General features: G+C 57.3%; 2 protein-coding genes across 5 annotated transcripts; both read left to right on the top strand.

The window, feature by feature from the left end:
- ZBTB12 (zinc finger and BTB domain containing 12) lies at positions 1,239-4,910 on the top strand. The gene is made up of 2 exons (XM_018038699.1): positions 1,239-2,710; positions 3,212-4,910. The coding sequence occupies exon 2, from the start codon at positions 3,233-3,235 to the stop codon at positions 4,610-4,612; it is 1,380 nt and encodes a 459-aa protein (XP_017894188.1). The 5' UTR covers positions 1,239-2,710; positions 3,212-3,232; the 3' UTR covers positions 4,613-4,910.
- Positions 6,766-19,940, top strand: EHMT2 (euchromatic histone lysine methyltransferase 2). 4 transcript variants are annotated; one of them, XM_018038697.1, is made up of 28 exons: positions 6,766-6,835; positions 7,481-7,547; positions 7,646-7,864; positions 7,965-8,218; positions 8,988-9,072; positions 9,167-9,207; positions 9,355-9,510; positions 11,092-11,229; positions 11,352-11,466; positions 11,613-11,714; positions 11,941-12,089; positions 12,180-12,323; positions 12,410-12,645; positions 12,725-12,907; positions 13,024-13,106; positions 13,613-13,719; positions 13,805-13,927; positions 14,014-14,115; positions 14,791-14,895; positions 14,996-15,150; positions 15,242-15,409; positions 16,013-16,157; positions 16,530-16,607; positions 16,945-17,060; positions 17,175-17,261; positions 18,717-18,795; positions 18,938-19,113; positions 19,428-19,940. In XM_018038697.1, the coding sequence occupies exons 1-28, from the start codon at positions 6,794-6,796 to the stop codon at positions 19,606-19,608; spliced, it is 3,636 nt and encodes a 1,211-aa protein (XP_017894186.1). In that variant the 5' UTR covers positions 6,766-6,793; the 3' UTR covers positions 19,609-19,940. The 4 variants fall into 4 exon arrangements, with proteins under 4 accessions (XP_017894186.1, XP_017894187.1, XP_013829458.2 ...); XM_018038698.1 differs by lacking the exon at positions 11,613-11,714 and having other exon boundaries at positions 6,770-6,835; XM_013974004.2 differs by lacking the exon at positions 6,766-6,835 and having other exon boundaries at positions 7,254-7,547.

The following is a 20,208-nucleotide window of genomic DNA, read 5'->3' as shown; positions in this document are numbered from 1 at the left end:
CCCAGCTCCAGAGCACAGGCTCAATAGTTGTGGCACACAGGCTTAGTTGCTCCATGGCATGTGTGATCTTCCCAGACCAGGGAACGAACCCCTGTTGCCTGCATTGGCAGGCAAATTCTTTAACCACTGAGCCACCAGAAGCCTGTAAGCAACTTTTGGGAAATTTGGTAATGAGGAAAAGAAGAGATAAGATAGGGAAACAGAATTTTTAAAGTCCTTTCGAAGATTTCAGTCTGTCCTCCAATTAGGCAAAGGAGAAGGGAGGTCTCATTGATTCAGCACGTACTATGTGTCAGGCTCACTTGAACTTCACATTAGCCCTGTGAGGAATCAGGGCCTCCAATTTAAAGATAAAGATACTGTGATTCAGAGAGGGAACTTGCCCAAAGGCCCTCTTTTCATAAGCAGTTCTGAAGGAGATCAGCCCTGGGATTTATTTGGAAGGAATGATGCTAAAGCTGAAACTCCAGTACTTTGGCCACCTCATGTGAAGAGTTGACTCATTGGAAAAGACTCTGATGCTGGGAGGGATTGGGGGCAGGAGGAGAAGGGGGGGCAGGAGGAGAAGGGGACGACAAAGGATGAGATGGCTGGATGGCATCACTGACTCGATGGGTGTGAGTCTGAGTGAACTCCGGGAGTTGGTGATGGATAGGGCGGCCTGGTGTGCTGCAATTCATGGGGTCGCAAAGAGTTGGACACGACTGAGCGACCGAACTGAACTGAACTGAACTGGGATACGGCTTTGAGCCTAGGTGTGTCTGAAAATCTGACACAAACACCAACAGAATCCATGTGGCCTAACAACACATATTTCTACAGAGGGCATTTTAGACTAGAGAGAACTGGCTGAAGGCGGTTCAGAGGTACTCTGCCTGAAATGCAGGAGACCTGGGTTCCATCCCTGGTTGGGGAAGACCCCCTGGAGGAGGGTATGGCAACCCACTCCAGTATTTTTGCCTAGGGAATCCCATGGACAGAGGAAACTGGCAGGCTGCAGTCCACAGGGTCGCAGAGTCAGACATGACTGAAGCAACTAAGTAAGCATCAGCAGGGTGAAGGCAAAAAAGTCAGAGAATTTAAAAGAGAAAGGCAAAGAGTAGAGGCATCATCTGAACACTTCCCAACCGAAAGGGCATCCCTTAAGTTCAGTTTAAGTCAGAAACAAACTTTTTATGGGTGGATGCCGGCTGAACTGAAGAGGAATGACTTCAACAGTCAGTCATTTATTGTATGACTTTTATTTGCAAAACATAACCCAGGACATGATTCACGCAATCAAGAAGTTGGCAATCTAATGGGGAAACCATTAGACTGAACACAGATATTGAACATTCCACCAAAACTGATGTGTAAGGATAATGCTCTAGTCTCCTGAAGGATGTAATAAACAAATCCAGGCGGCAACAGAGGCTTCTTCACCTGGACTTGGTTGGGTGGAGAAATGAGTACAGGTATATGAGAAGTGCAAGGAAGAAGGCGGGAAGGGAGCCAGCCTTCAAGGCGCTCATAAACGCGGGTGTTGAAGCACAGAGAGGGCAGTTTGGGAGGAACAGAGAAAGAGAAGCCAAAGGGGCAGAACTAAGGGAGGACTTTGTTTAGGGCAATGGAGTTCTGACCTTGTCAGTCTAGTGGAGGAGCAGGGGTAGAATGGACGCTTGTCCTACTAAACTACATCTTCACATAATTAGAAGAATTTGTACTAGGTCTATTATATTGCAGGGGGTGAAATGGGCAAGGTCGTCGACCTTACGAGGGCGTTTGCCTTGGCAAGAAGTTAGGATCGATTCTGAGAATGCAGGGAAGGGAAGGATGGTTTGATTTCGTAAGATTTTGAGACAGAGGAGAGGAAGTGGAGGATTGTCTGGCCTTGCATAAAGTTAAAATATCTTTTAGGCTGGGAGTGCTGAGGTGTTTACCAGCTTCAGAAGAGTTGCAAAAATCTGAAAGCGTGGCTGGAGGAAGTATAAACAGAATCAACACGGGATGCAGGCGTAGGCAACCAACAACCATCATCTCGGTAGCCGCGGGCGGTCTGGGACCCCAGGAGGGGCCGTGGCTGCAACTCTGGCTCCGCCTCGCGCAGCTGGGTCAGAGAAGTACTGCCCGCGTGAGCAGGTGGCAGCGCCCCCCGCGGGGAGCCAGGCAGTGGGGGAGAGCAGAGGGCGGGGAACGCGCGTTGGGGGGCGAGGAGCAAGCTGCGCGGCCGGCTGCTGGGAGTGGGGAGGGCGGGCCCCAGCGAGCGGGCCTCCGCGCGGCATTTGGCACGCACGCGCAGACGGGCCACGGGGCCCGGAGGCACAGAGAAGGGGGAGCCAGAAAGAGGGGGGTGCGGAACGTATTTCCGCTCTGGCGGACAAATAATACCGGCCAAAGGAGAGGCCAGGCTGTCCGGCCCTTTAACCGTGTGGGGGGAGCTGGTGAAGAAAGGGGGGTCGGGAAAGGGGGAATCCTGCTCCTTTAATTCCCTCCCCTCTTCCTCCTCCCCGAGTTCTCGACGACGCCGCCGCGCGCGGGGCCTGGAACACACTGCACGAGCCGCCCCCGCCCCTCCCCCCTTACGCCCACGCGGAGCCGGCCCCGCGCGCGCGCCCCGTGCACCCCCGCGCCTGCGCGCTGCCCAGGCCCTGCCCGCGTGTGGGGGCGCAGTCGGCCCCGGGGGGGTGGGGGAAATAGGGGGGGAAAAAAACAGCGCGCGGAACCCAGCCAGGTGAGCGGCGCGTGCACTCAGGGTCGTGGGGCGGGGGGGGGGGGGCGTGCCAAGGAGTTCTGAACGTGGGGGGGGCGTGCACGGTGCGTGCAGGCAGGGGGGGAGGACGTGAAAAGCGCATGCAAACGTGCAAGGGGGCGGCGGAGGAATGGGGCAGCGGGTAAAAGGGGCGGGGTGAGAAGAGGCTGCAACCCGGGCCACTCCAGAACCCCAGGCCTCTGCTCCCGCTTCTGCCGACCTTCCCCTGTGGGCGCGGGCTCGCCCCATCATCGCGGGCGGTAGGGCTGGGGGTGTGGACGCCGCTGCCCCGCCCCCGGGAACCACGCCTCCCTTCTCCCGAAGGGACAGCGCCTCCCCGGGGGCTGGGGAAACTGAGGAAGAGGCTTGAAGACTGGGTATCTGATGCTGGGGGGCCCTGCCAAGAATGGAAGTGCAAGGCCTGGAGCTTTGGCTTAGCAAAGCCAGAGACCTTTGTCTCTGACCGGTTTCCTTCCCAACCAGGGTTGCCCACCCCCCGCCACAATGGCCTCTGGGGTGGAAGTCCTGCGCTTCCAGCTGCCTGGCCACGAGGCCGCTACGCTGAGGAACATGAACCAGCTCCGCGCAGAGGAGCGGTTCTGCGACGTGACCATTGTGGCCGACAGCCTCAAGTTCCGCGGCCACAAGGTCATCCTGGCCGCCTGCTCGCCGTTCCTGCGGGACCAGTTCCTGCTGAATCCCAGCTCTGAGCTGCAGGTCTCACTGATGCACAGTGCACGCATAGTGGCTGACCTGCTCCTGTCTTGCTATACGGGCGCCCTGGAATTCGCCGTCAGGGATATCGTTAACTACCTGACGGCCGCGTCCTACCTGCAGATGGAGCACGTGGTGGAGAAATGCCGGAACGCCCTCAGCCAGTTTATTGAGCCCAAAATAGGCCTTAAAGAGGATGGGGTCAGCGATGCCAGCCTTGTGAGCAGTGTCAGTGCCACCAAATCCCTGCTCCCTCCTGCCAGGACCCCAAAGCCAGCCCCCAAACCCCCACCCCCGCCCCCTCTCCCCCCTCCACTCCTGCGGCCTGTGAAGCTGGAGTTCCCTCTGGATGAGGACCTGGAGCTGAAGGCCGAGGAAGAGGATGAGGACGAGGACGAGGACGTGTCTGACATCTGCATCGTCAAGGTGGAATCAGCCCTGGAGGTGGCACACCGGCTCAAACCTCCCGGGGGCCTCGGAGGAGGTCTGGGCATTGGAGGCTCTGTGGGTAGCCACCTTGGGGAACTGGCCCAGAGCAGCGTGCCTCCCAGCACTGTGGCCCCACCGCAGGGTGTGGTGAAAGCCTGCTATAGTCTGTCTGAGGACGCGGAAGGGGAGGGCCTGCTCTTGATCCCTGGAGGCCGGGCCAGTGTGGGGGCCACCTCAGGCCTCGTGGAGGCAGCAGCGGTGGCCATGGCTGCCAGGGGGGCGGGGGGCAGCCTGGGGGCAGGGGGCGGCCGGGGACCCCTGCCCGGAGGCTTTTCCAGCGGAAATCCCCTGAAGAACATCAAGTGCACCAAGTGCCCGGAAGTGTTCCAGGGCGTGGAGAAGCTGGTCTTCCACATGCGGGCGCAGCACTTCATCTTCATGTGCCCGCGCTGCGGCAAGCAGTTCAACCACAGCAGCAACCTCAACCGCCACATGAACGTGCACCGCGGCGTCAAGTCGCACTCGTGTGGCATCTGCGGCAAGTGCTTCACGCAGAAGTCCACGCTGCACGATCACCTCAACCTCCACTCGGGAGCGAGGCCCTATCGCTGCTCCTACTGCGACGTGCGCTTCGCTCACAAGCCGGCCATTAGGCGGCACCTCAAGGAGCAGCACGGCAAGACCACAGCCGAGAACGTGCTGGAGGCTAGTGTGGCTGAGATCAATGTCCTCATCCGCTAGCGAGGCGGGCGCCGGGGCCCTGGACGAAGTGGGGAGGGGCTCCCTAGTCCAGGAGAATAGGGGGGTGGGGGGTAGGGGGCAGGCAGGTACGGTGGGAGCCTGAGCAGACACACAGCAAGGGGCCGAAGATTCCTTGGAGAGAAGACCCTGCCTCTTCAGAAGGAAAGGATGGAGAGAGGGAGAGTTCTTTGAGAAGGCCAAGGGAATAGGGGGTCCCAGAGAAAGAGTTTCTTCTCTTGGAGATGCATGGATATGTGGAGGGAGGGAAAGGGGCTTATGGAATGAGGCGGGGGAAAAAGACTGGAAAATGTTTTATTCCTGGCTAAGGCTGCCCAGGAAGAGGTTCTGACATTTCTTGATGGGGGAGGGGGGGTGGGAAGTGGGAGGGCATCTGGCAGGAGGCAGCTTACCTGCTCCTGCTTGGAACAGATCCTTGGGAGAGGGAGTGGTAGGGGGAAAGGATGACTGAATTCTGGAGAAGGGAAGGGGAGACAGTTCTTGCATGCTGGGGAAATGGGATGGGTACAAGGCTCACCAAATTATAAGGAGAACAAAATAAGATGGCAGGTAAGAAAATATGAGGGTGAGCAGCCTGGGTAGATACTGGGAAGTGGGGTACAACAGCAAGAACTACAAATAGTGGTGGGGGTGGGGGGGTAGGGCACTTAGATGAGAGTACACAAGAAGGGCTGTTGGGGGGAGGGAGAGTAGTAGAGACTTATACAGTATTTTTTAAGAAAAAACGTATTTTTTAGGATTTTTTCTGGAGTTTGGGGTTTTAGTTTTTCGGCTTTTGTTTTCCACAAAATAAAAAAAAAAACTTTTTTTTCTTTATACTGTCTGGCAACTGCGTGTAAATGACTATCCGACCTTAGACCATCTCACCCTCTGATGTCATTTGCTAAGTACTCAGAGGTCACAACTCATGCAGGTCTCATGCCTAAAGGAGCCTTGACAGGGGAAGGGAAATGTGACAGGTGGGCTCCTCTAGCCAGAGACCCTCCCAGTTCTGCATCCTCAACTTCTATCAGCTCACAGCACAAGTGTTCAGTGATTTTTTGGCAGAGGTGTTAACAGATAACCTGCTCCAGTTGAGGAGTTGGGTATGACGGCTAGGGATGAGCTATAGTTGTGATCATTGTGCCCATTAAAATTGTAAGCAGAAGCCTCTGTTTGAGCGTTTAGTCTGGGGAAAGGGCTCATGTCCTGGAGAAAGCTAAAAACCACTGTTTGGATTCTGGTACGGAGAAGACTACAATTCCCAGAAAGCTCTGAAATGGTTCTTAACCAAAGAGAACTACAGTTCCCAGAAGGCCTTGAAATGGCCTCAGGTGCCCTATATCCTAACCATTTGCCTGTGTCGAATATTACAAGTACAGATATTTTCCAAACTTTGACCAGATGCAATACCTAAAGAGATGGTACCCTAAATACTGCTATCAAAGTTCTGTGTCTCGGTGTAATACCATTCGTACTTCCACTACTGGCTGGGCTATGACCCACGAAGTGCCTGGTATGCTTGTGAAGTTGTTTTGCGAAAAAAGGTTACTTACTAGAGTGTCTGCAGATAGTAATGACTCAGGCCTCTGAGGGCTTACCTGGATCCCTAGTGCACGTGGTGGCTTAACATGTCTGGCAAAAACGGGAGAGACATTCAGCCCCAGGTTTTCAAAAGGGGTCGCTGCTCCAGGGTACACTGAAGCCGCATGCTAGGACCAGCTAACACTAAAGGTGTCCTCCGCGCGTCCCCATCGCCCCCTTCCTGCTCGTTAGAGAAGCGAAGCCAAGAGGCCCAGGCTTCAGTCCAGTGACCCAGAAAACTAGAAAGCAATCAGAAGCGGGAGAAGCACACGCGGGTAGAATTGGATATACAGACTGCCGAGAGCCGGAAGGTTCAGACGCTCCGCTAATTACCTAAAAGCCAGGTGGGAGATGGAGAAGCCACACCTGGACCCAGGCGTGCCTCGCCTTCGGTTCCCAGCTGAGTGAGGCCAGGCAGGGCAGCAATTCTCCCCTGCCGCTCCCAGTTTAGGTCAGGAACTGCCATCTCCGAGGCCGCTCTCGGGGGAAAAATGGCCAGAAAGCGCGTAGTGGCTCCTTTAAGGCTCTTCTCAGCCCTCCCTCCCAACCCACGTGACCCGGGGCGGCCGCGCGCCGGCTCGGCCCCCCGCGCAAGCGGCGATGGCGGCGGCGGCGGGAGCTGCAGCGGCGGCGGCCGCCGAGGTGCGGAAGGGGAGGGGGAGAGGCGGGTGCATGCCCGCGCGCGCGCCCGGGGGAAGCGCGCGCCCGTGCAATGCTCCGGGGGTGCAACGGGGCCGGGGGGCCCGAGCGAGACTTGCAGCAATCCGGAGGGCCAGCACCGGGGGCGGATGAGGGGACCAGGGGGTGGGAGGTGGGGGAGTGGGCACGGAGGCGCGCGTGCAGTCGCCGCCTGCCCCCGAGTGGGCGGCGGGCGCCGGGGCCCCAGGAGCACGCGCGAGGGGCACGAGGGGCCGTCCACCGGGCTGGGGGGCAGCGGGCGCTGGAGGGGTTGGTGCCCGGGGTCCCCGCGGCCTGGGGGACAAAGGGGGAGCGGCGCGTGCAGCCGGGAGGAGGGGGCGGGGCCGGGGCGCAGAGGCCCCGCCCCCTCCCCCTCCTCTCTTCTCGGCCCCTGAGATGCGGGGTCTGCCGAGAGGGCGGGGGCTGATGCGGGCCCGGGGGAGGGGTCGTGCGGCCCCTCCGGGCAGCCGAGGCCGCGGAAGGGGGGGAGCCCATAGAGGAAGAGGTAGGCCCCGGAGCCTACTCTCTCTACCCAGGGCCCAGGCGTCCTGGGCCCCCCAACTTCCTACCGGACTGACCAGCCCTCCTATCCCTTGTGTCCCCTCCCAGGGGGAGGCCCCCGGTGAGATGGGGGCGCTGGTGCTGGAGAAGGAGCCCAGAGGAGCCACCGAGAGAGGTGAGTGCAGCAGAAACGGGCCCTGTTGGACCTTCACCTCCCCCACAACACATGATCTCGTGAGCCCTTAGCCCTGGACTTTTTCTCTTCCATTACAGTTCATGGCTCTTTGGGGGACACCCCTCGTAGTGAGGAGACCCTGCCCAAGGCCAACCCCGACTCCCTGGAGACTGCTGGCCCCTCATCCCCAGCCTCTGTCACGGTCACTGTCGGCGATGAGGGGGCTGACACCCCTGTAGGGGCCACACCACTCATTGGGGATGAACCTGAGAATCTCGAGGGAGATGGAGACCTCCATGGGGGTCGCATCCTGCTGGGTGAGAGGCCGGAGGAGTCTGGGGAGGGGTGAGGTGGGGTAACTTCTGACTCTGCCTTCCCTCTTATCTTGTCTCCCGCCTGCCTGCCTGTGTTTTCCAGGCCATGCCACAAAGTCGTTCCCCTCTTCCCCCAGCAAGGGGGGTGCCTGTCCCAGCCGAGCCAAGATGTCAATGACAGGGGCCGGAAAATCACCCCCATCAGTTCAGAGTTTGGCTATGAGGCTGCTGAGTATGCCAGGCGCCCAGGGGGCGCCAGCAGCAGGGCCTGAACCCCCTCAGGCCACAGCCAGCCCAGAGGGGCAGCCCAAGGTTCATCGAGCCAGGAAAACCATGTCCAAACCAGGAAATGGACAGGTGAGGCTTAGGGGGATGGCTGTGGGGGTGGGAAAGACAGGGTAATTAACCATAAACCTCTGTGGGCTGCTTTTTCTTATACAATTTAGCTTCACACCTTTTCTTACCCAATACGTGACTGCTTCACATACTTACCAGGGGGCTACTGTATGTCAGATTCTTTACGGGGGCTTAATCTGTGAACATACCAGATGCCTATCTTCCTGGGGTTTGTGCTCTTAGGGAGAGGAGAGTAGAAGATACAAATGTTGAAAAGTTAATTCTGTCATCAATGTCTTAATTACTTTTGTGATAATAACTATAGAGACTTCAATCCACCTTTCCCTTCTACCTCAAAGCAAGCCCCAAGGGAACTTCTCCCTCCTTTCTTTGAAACCGTCCCTGCTTTTTTGAAGGTTTTACTGTGTATCTCTATGGAGAAGGAGACAAGGGAAGTAACAAGAGCCCCAGAATCTCAGAACCTTTATGACTGTTTTTAGGGCTCTGGATATCATGTTGTTCTGGGTTTGCTTTGCATAGCTTTGATCAAGGCCTTAATTTGAGTTTTTCCATGTGCAAAGGAGGGGGCAAGGGGCCTGCTTCTGTGTGTATGAAGGGTTGAGTGTTAGAAGGGGGAATATGGCCTGACGTGGTTCTTATTGCCAGAGAACTTCGGATGGCGTTTCTGAGGTTGTGGCTCACCACCCCGCCCCAACCTGGGGCTCTCAGCTCATCCAAACAGAACCTTAGATGCTCCCTGACCCTAAGTGTGCTCCCTCTTGGCCCCCAGCCCCCAGTCCCTGAGAAGCGGCCCCCTGAAGTGCAGCATTTCCGCATGAGTGATGACGTGCACTCGCTGGGGAAGGTGACCTCAGGTCAGTCCCATCCCCCACCTGCCTGTGGCTTGCTATGGCCTGTGCTGAGGGCTTAGAGTGCCTCGGTCTCACTCCTTTCTCTCTCTCCTTCCAGATGTGGCCAAAAGGAGGAAGCTGAACTCCGGAGGTGGCTTGGTGAGCCGAGAGGGGCTGGGAACAGGGCCTCTCCCCCTGAGGGCTGCTTTGAGGCAGCCCCAGAGCTGGGGTTCCATCTTACCCTCCTGGGAAATGGGTTGGTGAGTGAGTGCCAGCAGCAGCAATTTTTCTTCAATCTTTTTCTAGTCAGAGGAGTTGGCTTCTACACGGAGTTCAGGAGACGTGACCCTGGAGAAGGGGGACCCGGGGTCCCTTGAGGAGTGGGAAACGGTGGTGGGGGATGACTTCAGCCTCTACTATGATTCCTACTCTGTGGATGAGCGGGTGGACTCTGACAGCAAGGTGAGAGGGAGCCGGCCACGCTCCCAGCCATTCTGCCCCCGCATCCAGGGCTCATTGTCCAGTCTTTCCTGCCCCTCTTTTTCCTCTCTTTCCTTTTCTGAACACCCACTAGTTTCACTGCCCCGTACTATCTATAACTTATTTCCAGTGTGCGCTCTACCCCATACCATCCCCTTGTCCCTCTCCAGTGATAATCACCACCCTGGACTTGGGATTTAACAACCTGTTTTATGGTTTATTTGTTGTTTGCTTGTTTATTCTTTTGCTTCTTGTTTGGTTTGTTTCACGTGTGTGTTTGCCCATGCAACATAATGCTTAGTCTTGCCTTTTATTTTTTGTTTGTTTTATCGTGGAATCTTTCAGATACACAGAAAAAAATAGAATAGTGAGCCCCCAGGTGGCCATCACCCAGCTCGAAGGATTAGCAATACACTGCAGATCTTGACTCATCTCTTCCTCCCTAATACCCACACCTACTGGATTGGTTCAAAGCAAATAGCCAGGCACCATTTCGTTTTATCTAGAAACATTTCCATAAGTCTCTCTAAACATAAGACCTCTTTCTGTTTTCAAAAGATTTACAGATGTTTTGGGGTTTTTTTGGCCGAATCATGTGGCTTACAGGGATCTTAGTTCCCTAGCCAGGGATAGAACCCATGCTTCCTGCAGGGGAAACATGGAGACCTAACCACTGGACCTCCAGGGAAGTTCCTACAAATGATTCTTTAATCCCATCACCTTGCTACCAATAAATCTTCGCATTTTCTCAGTTGTTTCATAAATGGGTTTTCGTTTGTCAAGTTTCAAAAGAGATCCACACATTGATCTGATTATTTGTCTTAGGTTTCTCTTGGTATATAGGTTCCCTGCCTTCTAAAAAAAATATTTTTTTTGCCATTCGTTTGTTAAAGGAACCAAGCCGGTTGTCCTGCAGAATTCTTCACACTTAGGAGTCGGCTGATTGGGTGGGAATTGACATGTAATTCTCTGTCCAGTGTTTCTTCCTATAAACTCATAGATCTAGAAGTGTGATCAGACTCAGAGGCATGTTATTTTTCTTTTTAGTTTGGAAGACTTGATAGCAGGTGCTTCCTGTTGTATCATCAGGTGTTGGACATTTGGTCTTTTATTAGTGAAGTTAAGATCAGTGGATTCAGACGATATCACCCTGATTTCATTATGGCATTTCTGATTAGCTTTTCGTGTAGTGTTTTCAGTCTCACGTGTTTATGAACTTCATAGAGTCTCATACTATACATTTGTTATCTGGAACAACAACTTTTTTTTTTTCCTTGCTTACTATTATGTTGCAAGATCATCACATTTTTGCATATCACCATAGCACTGTGTTTTTCATTGCTGTATAACACGCCATAGCCCGTCTTTGTACCCAGCCTTTCCTTCCTCTCCTGTCCACAGTCATCTTCACCAGGGAACCATCCTTGGGGATTTATGGTTTTCTTGATCACACCTCCTTCTCTGAGTTCCAGGGGGATGTGTCCTACTCTGCCTCTCTCCCAAGTTCTCCCCAAGAGCGAGCTGTGGCCTGGGGTGGGGGCCACAGCTTTACCTCTCTTCCAGTCTGAGGTTGAAGCTCTGGCTGAACAACTGAGTGAGGAAGAGGAAGAAGAGGAGGAGGAAGAGGAGGAAGAAGAAGAGGAGGAGGAGGAGGAGGAAGAAGAGGAGGAAGATGAAGAGTCCGGCAATCAGTCTGACAGGGTAGGATGGGAGGCCGGCGGCCCCGGAGGAGTGGAGACTGCAAGACCGGAGGTCTGAGTCCTCCAAGAAGGGGGTTACGGACTGGGGGCCACCGCCACCCTAATGCTCCTCCTCCTGCCCAGAGTGGTTCCAGCGGCCGCCGCAAAGCCAAGAAGAAATGGCGGAAGGACAGCCCGTGGGTGAAGCCATCACGGAAACGGCGGAAACGAGAGCCTCCGAGGGCCAAGGAGCCACGAGGTGAGGAGGCCCCTCTGCTTTGGGGTCCCCTCCTCCAGCCTCCTCCCGGCCCCCAGAGAGCGTGCATGCACACCCACGCTCCGCATGCACCCCTGCGTCCAGGCACCTGTGAGCTCGCACTCTCACTCTCTCTGTCTCTGTGTCAGGAGTGAATGGTGTGGGCTCCTCAGGCCCCAGTGAGTACATGGAGGTCCCTCTGGGGTCCCTGGAGCTGCCCAGCGAGGGGACCCTCTCTCCCAACCACGCTGGTAATTGCCAATTGCCGATTGCCGGGATAGGGAGCCACTAGGGGTGCCCTCAGGGCCAGAGGGGATGGGGAGGAGGGGGACCCCGCTGGAGCTGGGGTGTCCATGACCTGACTTTGGGGGTTCTGGAGCACGGAGGGAAAGTCAGGGTGGGGGTGAGAGGCCCCATGAGGGGTCCTGGTGGGTGAGGGGCTGGGCCACCCTCAGCTCCCTGCTCCCTCTATCCAAGGGGTGTCCAATGACACATCTTCGCTGGAGACAGAACGCGGGTTTGAGGAGCTGCCCCTCTGCAGCTGCCGCATGGAGGCCCCCAAGATAGACCGCATCAGCGAGAGAGCGGGGCACAAGTGCATGGCCACAGAGAGCGTGGACGGAGAGGTGGGCCCGGGGCGCTGGCCGGCGAGATGCCAGGGCAGCCGGCCCCGGAGCCCAGCCTCACCTCTTGTCACCCGGCCTCGCCGCCCACAGCTGTCCGGCTGCAACGCTGCCATCCTTAAGCGGGAGACCATGAGACCGTCCAGCCGCGTGGCCCTGATGGTGCTCTGTGAGACCCACCGCGCACGCATGGTCAAACATCACTGCTGCCCCGGCTGTGGCTACTTCTGTACGGCGGTGAGTGACCAGCAGGGCAGCCAGGCGGCATGCCCCACAGGGGCAGGGGCTCCCGGAGCCTGACTGTGTTGTTTCCTTGCCCCTAGGGCACCTTCCTGGAGTGTCACCCTGACTTCCGTGTGGCCCACCGCTTCCACAAGGCCTGTGTGTCCCAGCTAAATGGGATGGTCTTCTGTCCCCACTGTGGGGAGGACGCATCTGAGGCCCAGGAGGTGACCATCCCCCGGGGGGATGGGGTGACCCCACCAGCTGGCACTGCGGCCCCCGCTCCCCCACCCCTGGCCCAGGATGCCCCCGGGAGAGCGGACACTTCCCAGCCCAGGTACTGGCTTCGCCCTTGCCTTCTGTCTCTTCCCTGCGTGGTCCCCATCTGCCCTAGACATTCGCACCTTCTTCCACAGTGCCCGGATGCGGGGGCAGGGGGAGCCTCGGCGTCCACCCTGTGACCCTCTGGCCGACACCATCGACAGCTCAGGGCCCTCCCTAGCCCTGCCCAACGGGGGCTGCCTCTCAGCTGTAGGGCTGCCACCAGGGCCAGGCCGGGAGGCCCTGGAGAAGGCCCTGGTCATCCAGGAGTCGGAGAGGTGAGTAGGGGTTGCACGCGTGGGTGCAGCCGCTGGGACTGGGGACTGGGGCTGGGAGCGTGGATCCGTGGCCCTTGGGACTGGTACTTGAATCTGAGGGCCCCTCTCCCCGGCAGGCGGAAGAAGCTCCGGTTCCACCCCCGGCAATTGTACCTGTCCGTAAAGCAAGGGGAGCTGCAGAAGGTGATCCTGATGCTGTGTGAGTGTCGCCCTCGCTCATTCAGCAGACCCTACCTGCGCGCTGCTTGTGTGCCCGTCCCTGGGCTCGGAGCCAGGAGGGCAGCCGCGAGGGACACGGTCTTTGCCCTGAAGGACGAGGCTGGTAGGGGACGCAGACACACAGGTCGCCGGTGATGATGGGGACTGTGGTGGCGATAAGCGCAGAGGCCCTGGGCCCTATTCTGAGAGCTTATACATTTTCACTCACTTGTATCTTCCCAGTGGAGACTCAGAGCGGTGAATTGGCTTGCCCAGTGCACAGGGTACTGAGGGGCTGGGGCCATTTGAACTTGGGCAAAGCTGGTGCTCTTAACGTCTACTCTCGTGAGGCTGTGCCACGGTGGATGTGAGCACAGGGGAGGCCCAGGAGGCACCCCTGACCTGGCCTGGGGTCCTGAGAAGCCTTCCTGAGCGAGATGCCACCCACCCCCACGCTTGCTCACCGCGTGTCCCTCCCTCTCCCGGTGTGGTGGGCTCTCCCCACAGTGGACAACTTGGACCCCAACTTCCAGAGTGACCAGCAGAGCAAGCGCACACCCCTGCACGCGGCTGCCCAGAAGGGCTCTGTGGAGATCTGCCATGTGCTGCTACAGGTCAGCGTCTGCCCCGCCTGGGACCACAGCACCCCACCCCACCCCACCCCAGCCCCTCCCTGGTGCCAACAGACCTTCCATGCAGGCTGGAGCCAACATCAATGCCGTGGACAAGCAGCAGCGGACGCCGCTGATGGAGGCCGTGGTGAACAACCATCTGGAGGTGGCTCGCTACATGGTGCAGCGCGGGGGCTGCGTCTACAGCAAGGTGCGTGGCCACACAGGCCCGGGCCGGGCTCAGGGGCCGGGCCTGAGGTGCCAGCCTGAGGACTCATCTGCCCGCATCTCCCCCAGGAGGAAGACGGCTCCACCTGCCTCCACCACGCCGCCAAAATTGGGAACCTGGAGATGGTCAGCCTGTTGCTGAGCACAGGACAGGTGGACGTCAACGCCCAGGTCAGCAGCCTGGTCCCCCTTCTCCCTCATCTGACCTCTGACCCTTTCCCTGCATGTCACACTGTTCCAGCCTGTTCCTATCTCTTTTCCCTGCTTCACTTGTATTTCTCTTCATTCTTTTCTGGTTCTTTTTGTTTTTCTTTACCAGTTTTCACTTGCTGCCTTAATGTCTAGAACTGGCCAGTATTAACTCAGTTTTTCACCTGTTGGAGGTGTTTTAGTCTGTGTTCTCCTTGATCTTTGAGCCGTTCCATCCTTTGTCCAGAAGAAGCCCCTTGCCACAGGCTTCTGTGGCTTTGAACTGGATCCAGTAGCCTTTGAGAGCATCCTTGTCAGCAGCTGTCCTGCGCCAGACTCAGACTCTACCACTTTCTAAGAAACTCTGGTCCCTTTAAGTGGGAAATATTTTTTTGGAGACTACAACAATCTGTGTACCTGGAGGTGGATATTGCTCTTGGGGTCCCTGCTTCTCTTGGGAGTGGGTAGATCTAGGAAATATTTTTTAGAAAGAGAAAAATTACTTTGCAGTCATGAGCAGTAGACACTATTAGTCCCAGTTTATAGATGAAGACACTGAGACCCAGAGAGCTTGAATACCTGCCCCGGGGCGCCACTGCCTGTGGGTGGTGGAGCTGCGACTCTGTGTGAGCAGGGCCCTTCCCTCCCTGCCCCCAGGACAGCGGCGGGTGGACCCCCATCATCTGGGCTGCAGAGCATAAGCACATAGAAGTGATCCGCATGCTTCTGACACGGGGCGCGGATGTCACTCTCACCGACAACGTGAGTGAAGGGTTGGTGGGGATGCCGGAGGCGGGCTCAGTCCTGCCCTGCGCCTGAGCTAGCTGCTGGGCTCAAGCCTCGCCCCCTTCCGCCTCCACAGGAGGAGAACATCTGCCTGCACTGGGCCTCCTTCACCGGCAGCGCTGCCATCGCCGAGGTCCTCCTGAACGCCCGCTGCGACCTCCATGCTGTCAATTACCATGGGGACACACCCCTGCACATCGCGGCCCGGGAGAGCTACCACGACTGCGTGCTGTGAGCCCCCCACCCCCACACACACACCCCCACACACCCCTCTGCCACCTCTCACGGCCAGGTGCCCCACAGGTTCCCTGTCCCCTCCCAGGTTGTTCCTGTCACGTGGGGCGAACCCTGAGCTGCGGAACAAGGAAGGGGACACGGCGTGGGACCTGACCCCCGAGCGCTCCGACGTGTGGTTTGCCCTCCAGCTCAACCGCAAGCTCCGGCTCGGGGTGGGGAATCGGGCCATCCGCACGGAGAAGATAATTTGCCGGTGAGCCTGGGCTCTCCGCACACAGAGCCCCCTCCCCAGGCCCCTTGGAGCCTCGGAATCCCCAGAACCACCTCCGTCCCCCCTGCAACATACACAGCTAGGGTTGGCAGATACAACAAATAAAAGTAGACATCTGGCTAAATTAGAATTTCAGGTGAGCAACGCATACTTTTTAATGTTTAAGAGTGTTCTGAGCGGTGTATTTGGGACATGAAAGTGAAAGTGTCAGTCACTCAGTCCTGTCCAACTCTGTGACTTCGTGAACTATAGCCTGCCAGGCTCCTTTGTCCATGGGATTCTCCAGGCAAGAATACTGGACTGGGTTGCCATGCCCTCCTCCAGGAGATCTTGCCAACCCAGGGTTCGAACCCAGGTCTCCCGCATTGCAGGTGGATTCTTTACTGTCTGAGTCACCAGGGAAGCGCTGTACTAAAAAAGTTATTTCCTGATTATCTGATCTGAAATTCAGATTTTTAACAAAGTGTCCTGCCTTTGACCTGGTACCCCCAGAACACCCTCTCCCCTCCCCCAGCCCTCTCCTTGCTCCTAGGGAAGCCCTCACCCCATGCTCTAGCCACCCAGCTCCATCTCCCCTCCTGCCAGGGACGTGGCTCGGGGCTATGAGAATGTCCCCATCCCTTGTGTCAATGGTGTGGACGGGGAGCCCTGCCCTGAGGATTACAAGTACATCTCAGAGAACTGCGAGACGTCCACCATGAACATTGACCGCAACATCACCCACCTACAGGTGAGTGTGGGGCCCTGGGACCAACTCCCACAGGGGCACCCAGAGCCACCAAGTGGAGCCAGGCAGGTTGTGGGCCAACAAGGGCGCCTGGCCAAGATGGTGGGGCTGAAAGGGACCTCTGGTGTGGGCTTGCATCCACCTGGGGAAGGGGACCTTTTTCTAGGACACATGAAGGTGTCGCATGGGCTCATGGTGGCCCTAGAGATACCCCTGTCAGCAGCATCTTTATTCCCCCGCATCCTGGGACCATCACCACCACTGCCTTACAGTGTGGACCCTAGAGAAAGGACAGCAGTTGGGGGGGCTTGAGGGGATAAGCCGAGGTGCCTGGGCCGATTCTGAGGGCTGAGCTGACCCTGCCTCCCGCCCCAGCACTGCACGTGTGTGGATGACTGCTCCAGCTCCAACTGCCTGTGTGGCCAGCTCAGCATCCGCTGTTGGTATGACAAGGTGCGTGCCCTGGCCACCTGCCCATCCACTCCTCCGGAGCTGGCCTCTGACACCAACCCTGTGGGGCCTTGTCCCTTGCTTTCTGTCCTGTGGGGAAAGTAGCAGAGAGAGCAGGGCGAGACCCGGGACTCCTAGGACGTTGCCAAGCCAGAGACGTGGTATACGCAGATCAAGGGCGATGGTTGTGGGTTTCCTGTTGGATAAACTCAGAGTATACGTGGCCTCCCTGAGTCTGGGGTGGGGTCAGTGGTGGATTTTTCGGTGAAGTCTTGCGAGTCCTGGGCAGCTGAGGGGAGCATCACACAAAAACCACTGTTCTCCTCTCCCTCGACCCCAGGATGGGCGGCTGCTCCAGGAATTTAATAAGATCGAGCCCCCGCTGATTTTTGAGTGTAACCAGGCATGCTCCTGCTGGAGAAACTGCAAGAACAGAGTCGTCCAGAGCGGCATCAAGTGAGTCCCTGCCCCTCGGCCCTCCTCATCCCTCCTCATCCCCCTTTCTCCCTTCTCTCCTTTGGGAAGCTTCCACGTCACCCCCCTCAATACCATCCTCTCTCCCACCACCAGGGTGCGACTGCAGCTCTACCGAACAGCCAAGATGGGCTGGGGGGTCCGTGCCCTGCAGACCATTCCCCAGGGTACCTTCATTTGCGAGTGAGTGGTTGAGGGGGAGGGGTACTCTGGCTCTTGGGGACAAAGGGCTGGGTGTGGGGCCACGGCTGACTCCCAGGCATCCCTCTCTGCCCTCCTCCCTAATGGGTCCACCTGGCCAGCCTCCTCTGACCGCCATCCCCGAGCCTCCACTCTGCCCAGGCCACAGGGCCTGCGTCTTTCCCTCCCCATCAGTGTCTTTCTGAGCCTCACACTCCCTCTCCCCTGCCCTTCTCAACTGGGGAAAGCCCCAGTTTTAACAGACCAGTGTTTAAGCCCCATTCTGCCACTGGGAGTCCTCGGCCAAGTTCACAACCACTTTGAGCCGCCTCCTTCTTGTCTGCAAAATGGAGGTGATAACAACTACCCTTCCGTCCATCTCCTCAAGGGCCTCGGGCCTGTCCGTCTGCCAGTTCTTTCTCTTCCCAGCATCTGTAACTTCTCCGTGTTGCCCAGCTTTTACCTCATGGTCTTAATCTTCTTTGGCTTAAAAAAAAAAAAGTCATTCAGCCCTATGTGGCTATTTAAGAAACCATTCATTTTTCCTCCATCATGTCATCTCTCAGTTTGACTCAGATAAGCAGCCTCTTCCTGCTGGGTCTCAGTTTCACCCCCATCCACTCCCTGCTCATCCCTGCCCAGATCTGCCTTTGCCCTCTCCCTCTGCTTCCTCTCGTCGGTCCACACACCCTGACCCCTGTGTCTCAGTCTGCATTCTCCTGGCATCTGCCACCCCCTTAGCTCTGGCTCCCATGACACTATCCTTACCCGCAACTCATCCTTTCTTCCTCTTCACCAGCTCCTCTCCCTCCGTTTTCCAAACGTGAGTGCTTCCTCCCCAGCTCTTCACAGCTCCTGGGGCTGCATCCCTTCCTGCAGTTCTCACCTCTCTCCTGTCCTCAGCCCGACCTTGCCCCACCTGCTGGGTGATTTCCTCATCCTCCCCACGTCCACACCTGAACAGATTCCCCACCCAGGCCCACTGCCAAGATGCTCATCCCTTCACCCCGGAGGTTCGGCATTTCCCTGCTGCCCTGAATCATCCTCTGGTGCAGCTTGACCCTTCCCTTTAGCTTCCCCACCGCTGCTACCCCAATGGCCCCACACTTCTCACCCCTGCCCCACACCGTCAGTCCTGCCTGTTGGTCTAGCTGTCCCGGGGGGACCCCAACTGCCCAGAGTTTGTCCTATATGTACTCTCACATGCCTGCATCCCCAGGCTCCTCTTCCTGATCCCCCTTCTGGATGGGGACCTCCCACCCCCTCCCTCCCAGGTCATGTCTCCTATCCTTGGGTCACCCACCCCAGCCATGTGGATCTGTGAGATTCACAGACAGTGACTAGGGCAGCTGACAAACGGTGGAAGAGGAATCCCAGGCTGTGGGGAGTGACAGGGCCTGGAGCCTACTTCCAGTAACTCCCTGCTCACCTCCAGAACCACCACTTCCTGCCCAACAGGTATGTCGGAGAACTGATCTCTGATGCCGAGGCTGATGTGAGAGAGGACGATTCTTATCTCTTCGACCTGGACAACAAGGTGGGCAGGAGATCCCCTTGCCCTCCTCCTCTCAAGCAGCAGATGGAAACCTGGGGAGGAGGGACCAGGTGATCAGTGGGGCAAGGAGGTTGGCCAACCAGCAGGGTGGTGGTAGATGTGATGAGTGATGCTCCCCCCTCAGGATGGAGAGGTGTACTGCATCGATGCCCGTTACTACGGCAACATCAGCCGGTTCATCAACCACTTGTGTGACCCCAACATCATCCCCGTCCGGGTCTTCATGCTGCACCAGGACCTGAGATTTCCACGCATCGCCTTCTTCAGTTCCCGAGACATCCGGGCCGGGGAGGAGCTGGGGTGAGGCCTCCTGAGGCTCAGCCAGGGGTGTGGGAGATGTAGCAAGCCCCAGACCAAAAGCAGAAGGCTGGCAAGTGCCTGGTTTCCAGGCATAGATTAGAGCAGAGCCTCTCTGAAGTCACTATAGACAGTCCTGGACCTCACGGAGTTTGAGTTAGTAGGTTTGGGGTGGGTCGTGAGAGCCTTCACTTCTAACAAGCTCCCGGCATTGCCAGGGCATTTGAACCTAGGAGAGCTTAGAGCCCCTCTGAAGATGGGAGTGGGTGCTCTGGAGTGGGTCTGGACTCCACAAATCTCTTGTGCTCCTCTGACAGGTTTGACTATGGTGACCGCTTCTGGGACATCAAAAGCAAGTACTTCACCTGCCAGTGTGGCTCTGAGAAGTGCAAGCACTCGGCTGAGGCCATTGCCCTGGAGCAGAGCCGCCTGGCCCGCCTGGACCCACACCCTGAGCTGCTGCCTGAGCTCAGCTCCCTGCCCCCCGTCAACCCCTGAGATGGGACCACAGCTGCTGTCCCACCCCTGGACGGCCACCAGCTCCGTAGCTACTTCTGCTGCTTGCCCACAGCCCACGCCTGGGGGCTTTTATCGTCTCCTCTCTCCCTTACCCCTTCACACATTCACAGCCAGCTCCCAGCCAGGCCCTGGAGGTCTGACAGCCCCTGTCTCCCAGAGCTGGTTCTTTCCTGGGAGGGTGACTTCAGGGCTGGCCACCCCTCCCCCCACGAGTCTCCCCCCAACCCCCGTTCCCCACCCTCAACTGAAGTTTGATGAAATTGACCCTCTGTGCTAATTGGTTTCCTTTGTTCTCAATAAATGTTGGGTTTATAATAAACGGGATGATTGTTGACGGAAAAGCACACAGCCTGAGGGAATGTGGGTCCAAGGGGCAGAAAGGGGATGGGAAGGGGGCTGGGCAGGTGTGGCTGGTGTGGATAGCCCTCCAGGGGAAGGGGAAGGTTGGGGGGGGATTACTGTGGGGCAGAGTCTAGTCTAGGGTAGGTCTCACCTCCACACTTCCGGTAGGAGGGCGTGGGTGTGACTGTATTACAGTTGGAAGTAGTTGACAGAATTCTAAAGGATTTTCTTAGAGTG

Source organism: Capra hircus, chromosome 23 (assembly GCF_001704415.2).
Source record: "Capra hircus breed San Clemente chromosome 23, ASM170441v1, whole genome shotgun sequence".
Lineage (NCBI taxonomy): Eukaryota > Metazoa > Chordata > Mammalia > Artiodactyla > Bovidae > Capra > Capra hircus.
Note: the sequence above shows the minus strand (reverse complement) of the source record. Positions and strands in the feature narration are given on the sequence as shown.

What these genes read in the sequence shown, in the direction of transcription:
- ZBTB12 (XM_018038699.1), top strand. Translation starts at nt 3,233, where the DNA reads ATGGCCTCTGGGGTGGAAGTCCTGCGCTTCCAGCTGCCTGGCCACGAG.
- EHMT2 (XM_013974004.2), top strand. Translation starts at nt 7,268, where the DNA reads ATGCGGGGTCTGCCGAGAGGGCGGGGGCTGATGCGGGCCCGGGGGAGG. An exon ending in GGGTGGACTCTGACAGCAAG is followed by an intron (nt 9,511 to 11,091) that starts GTGAGAGGGAGC and finishes CCTCTCTTCCAG; the next exon opens with TCTGAGGTTGAAGCTCTGGC. An exon ending in CCTCTCTCCCAACCACGCTG is followed by an intron (nt 11,715 to 11,940) that starts GTAATTGCCAAT and finishes CCTCTATCCAAG; the next exon opens with GGGTGTCCAATGACACATCT.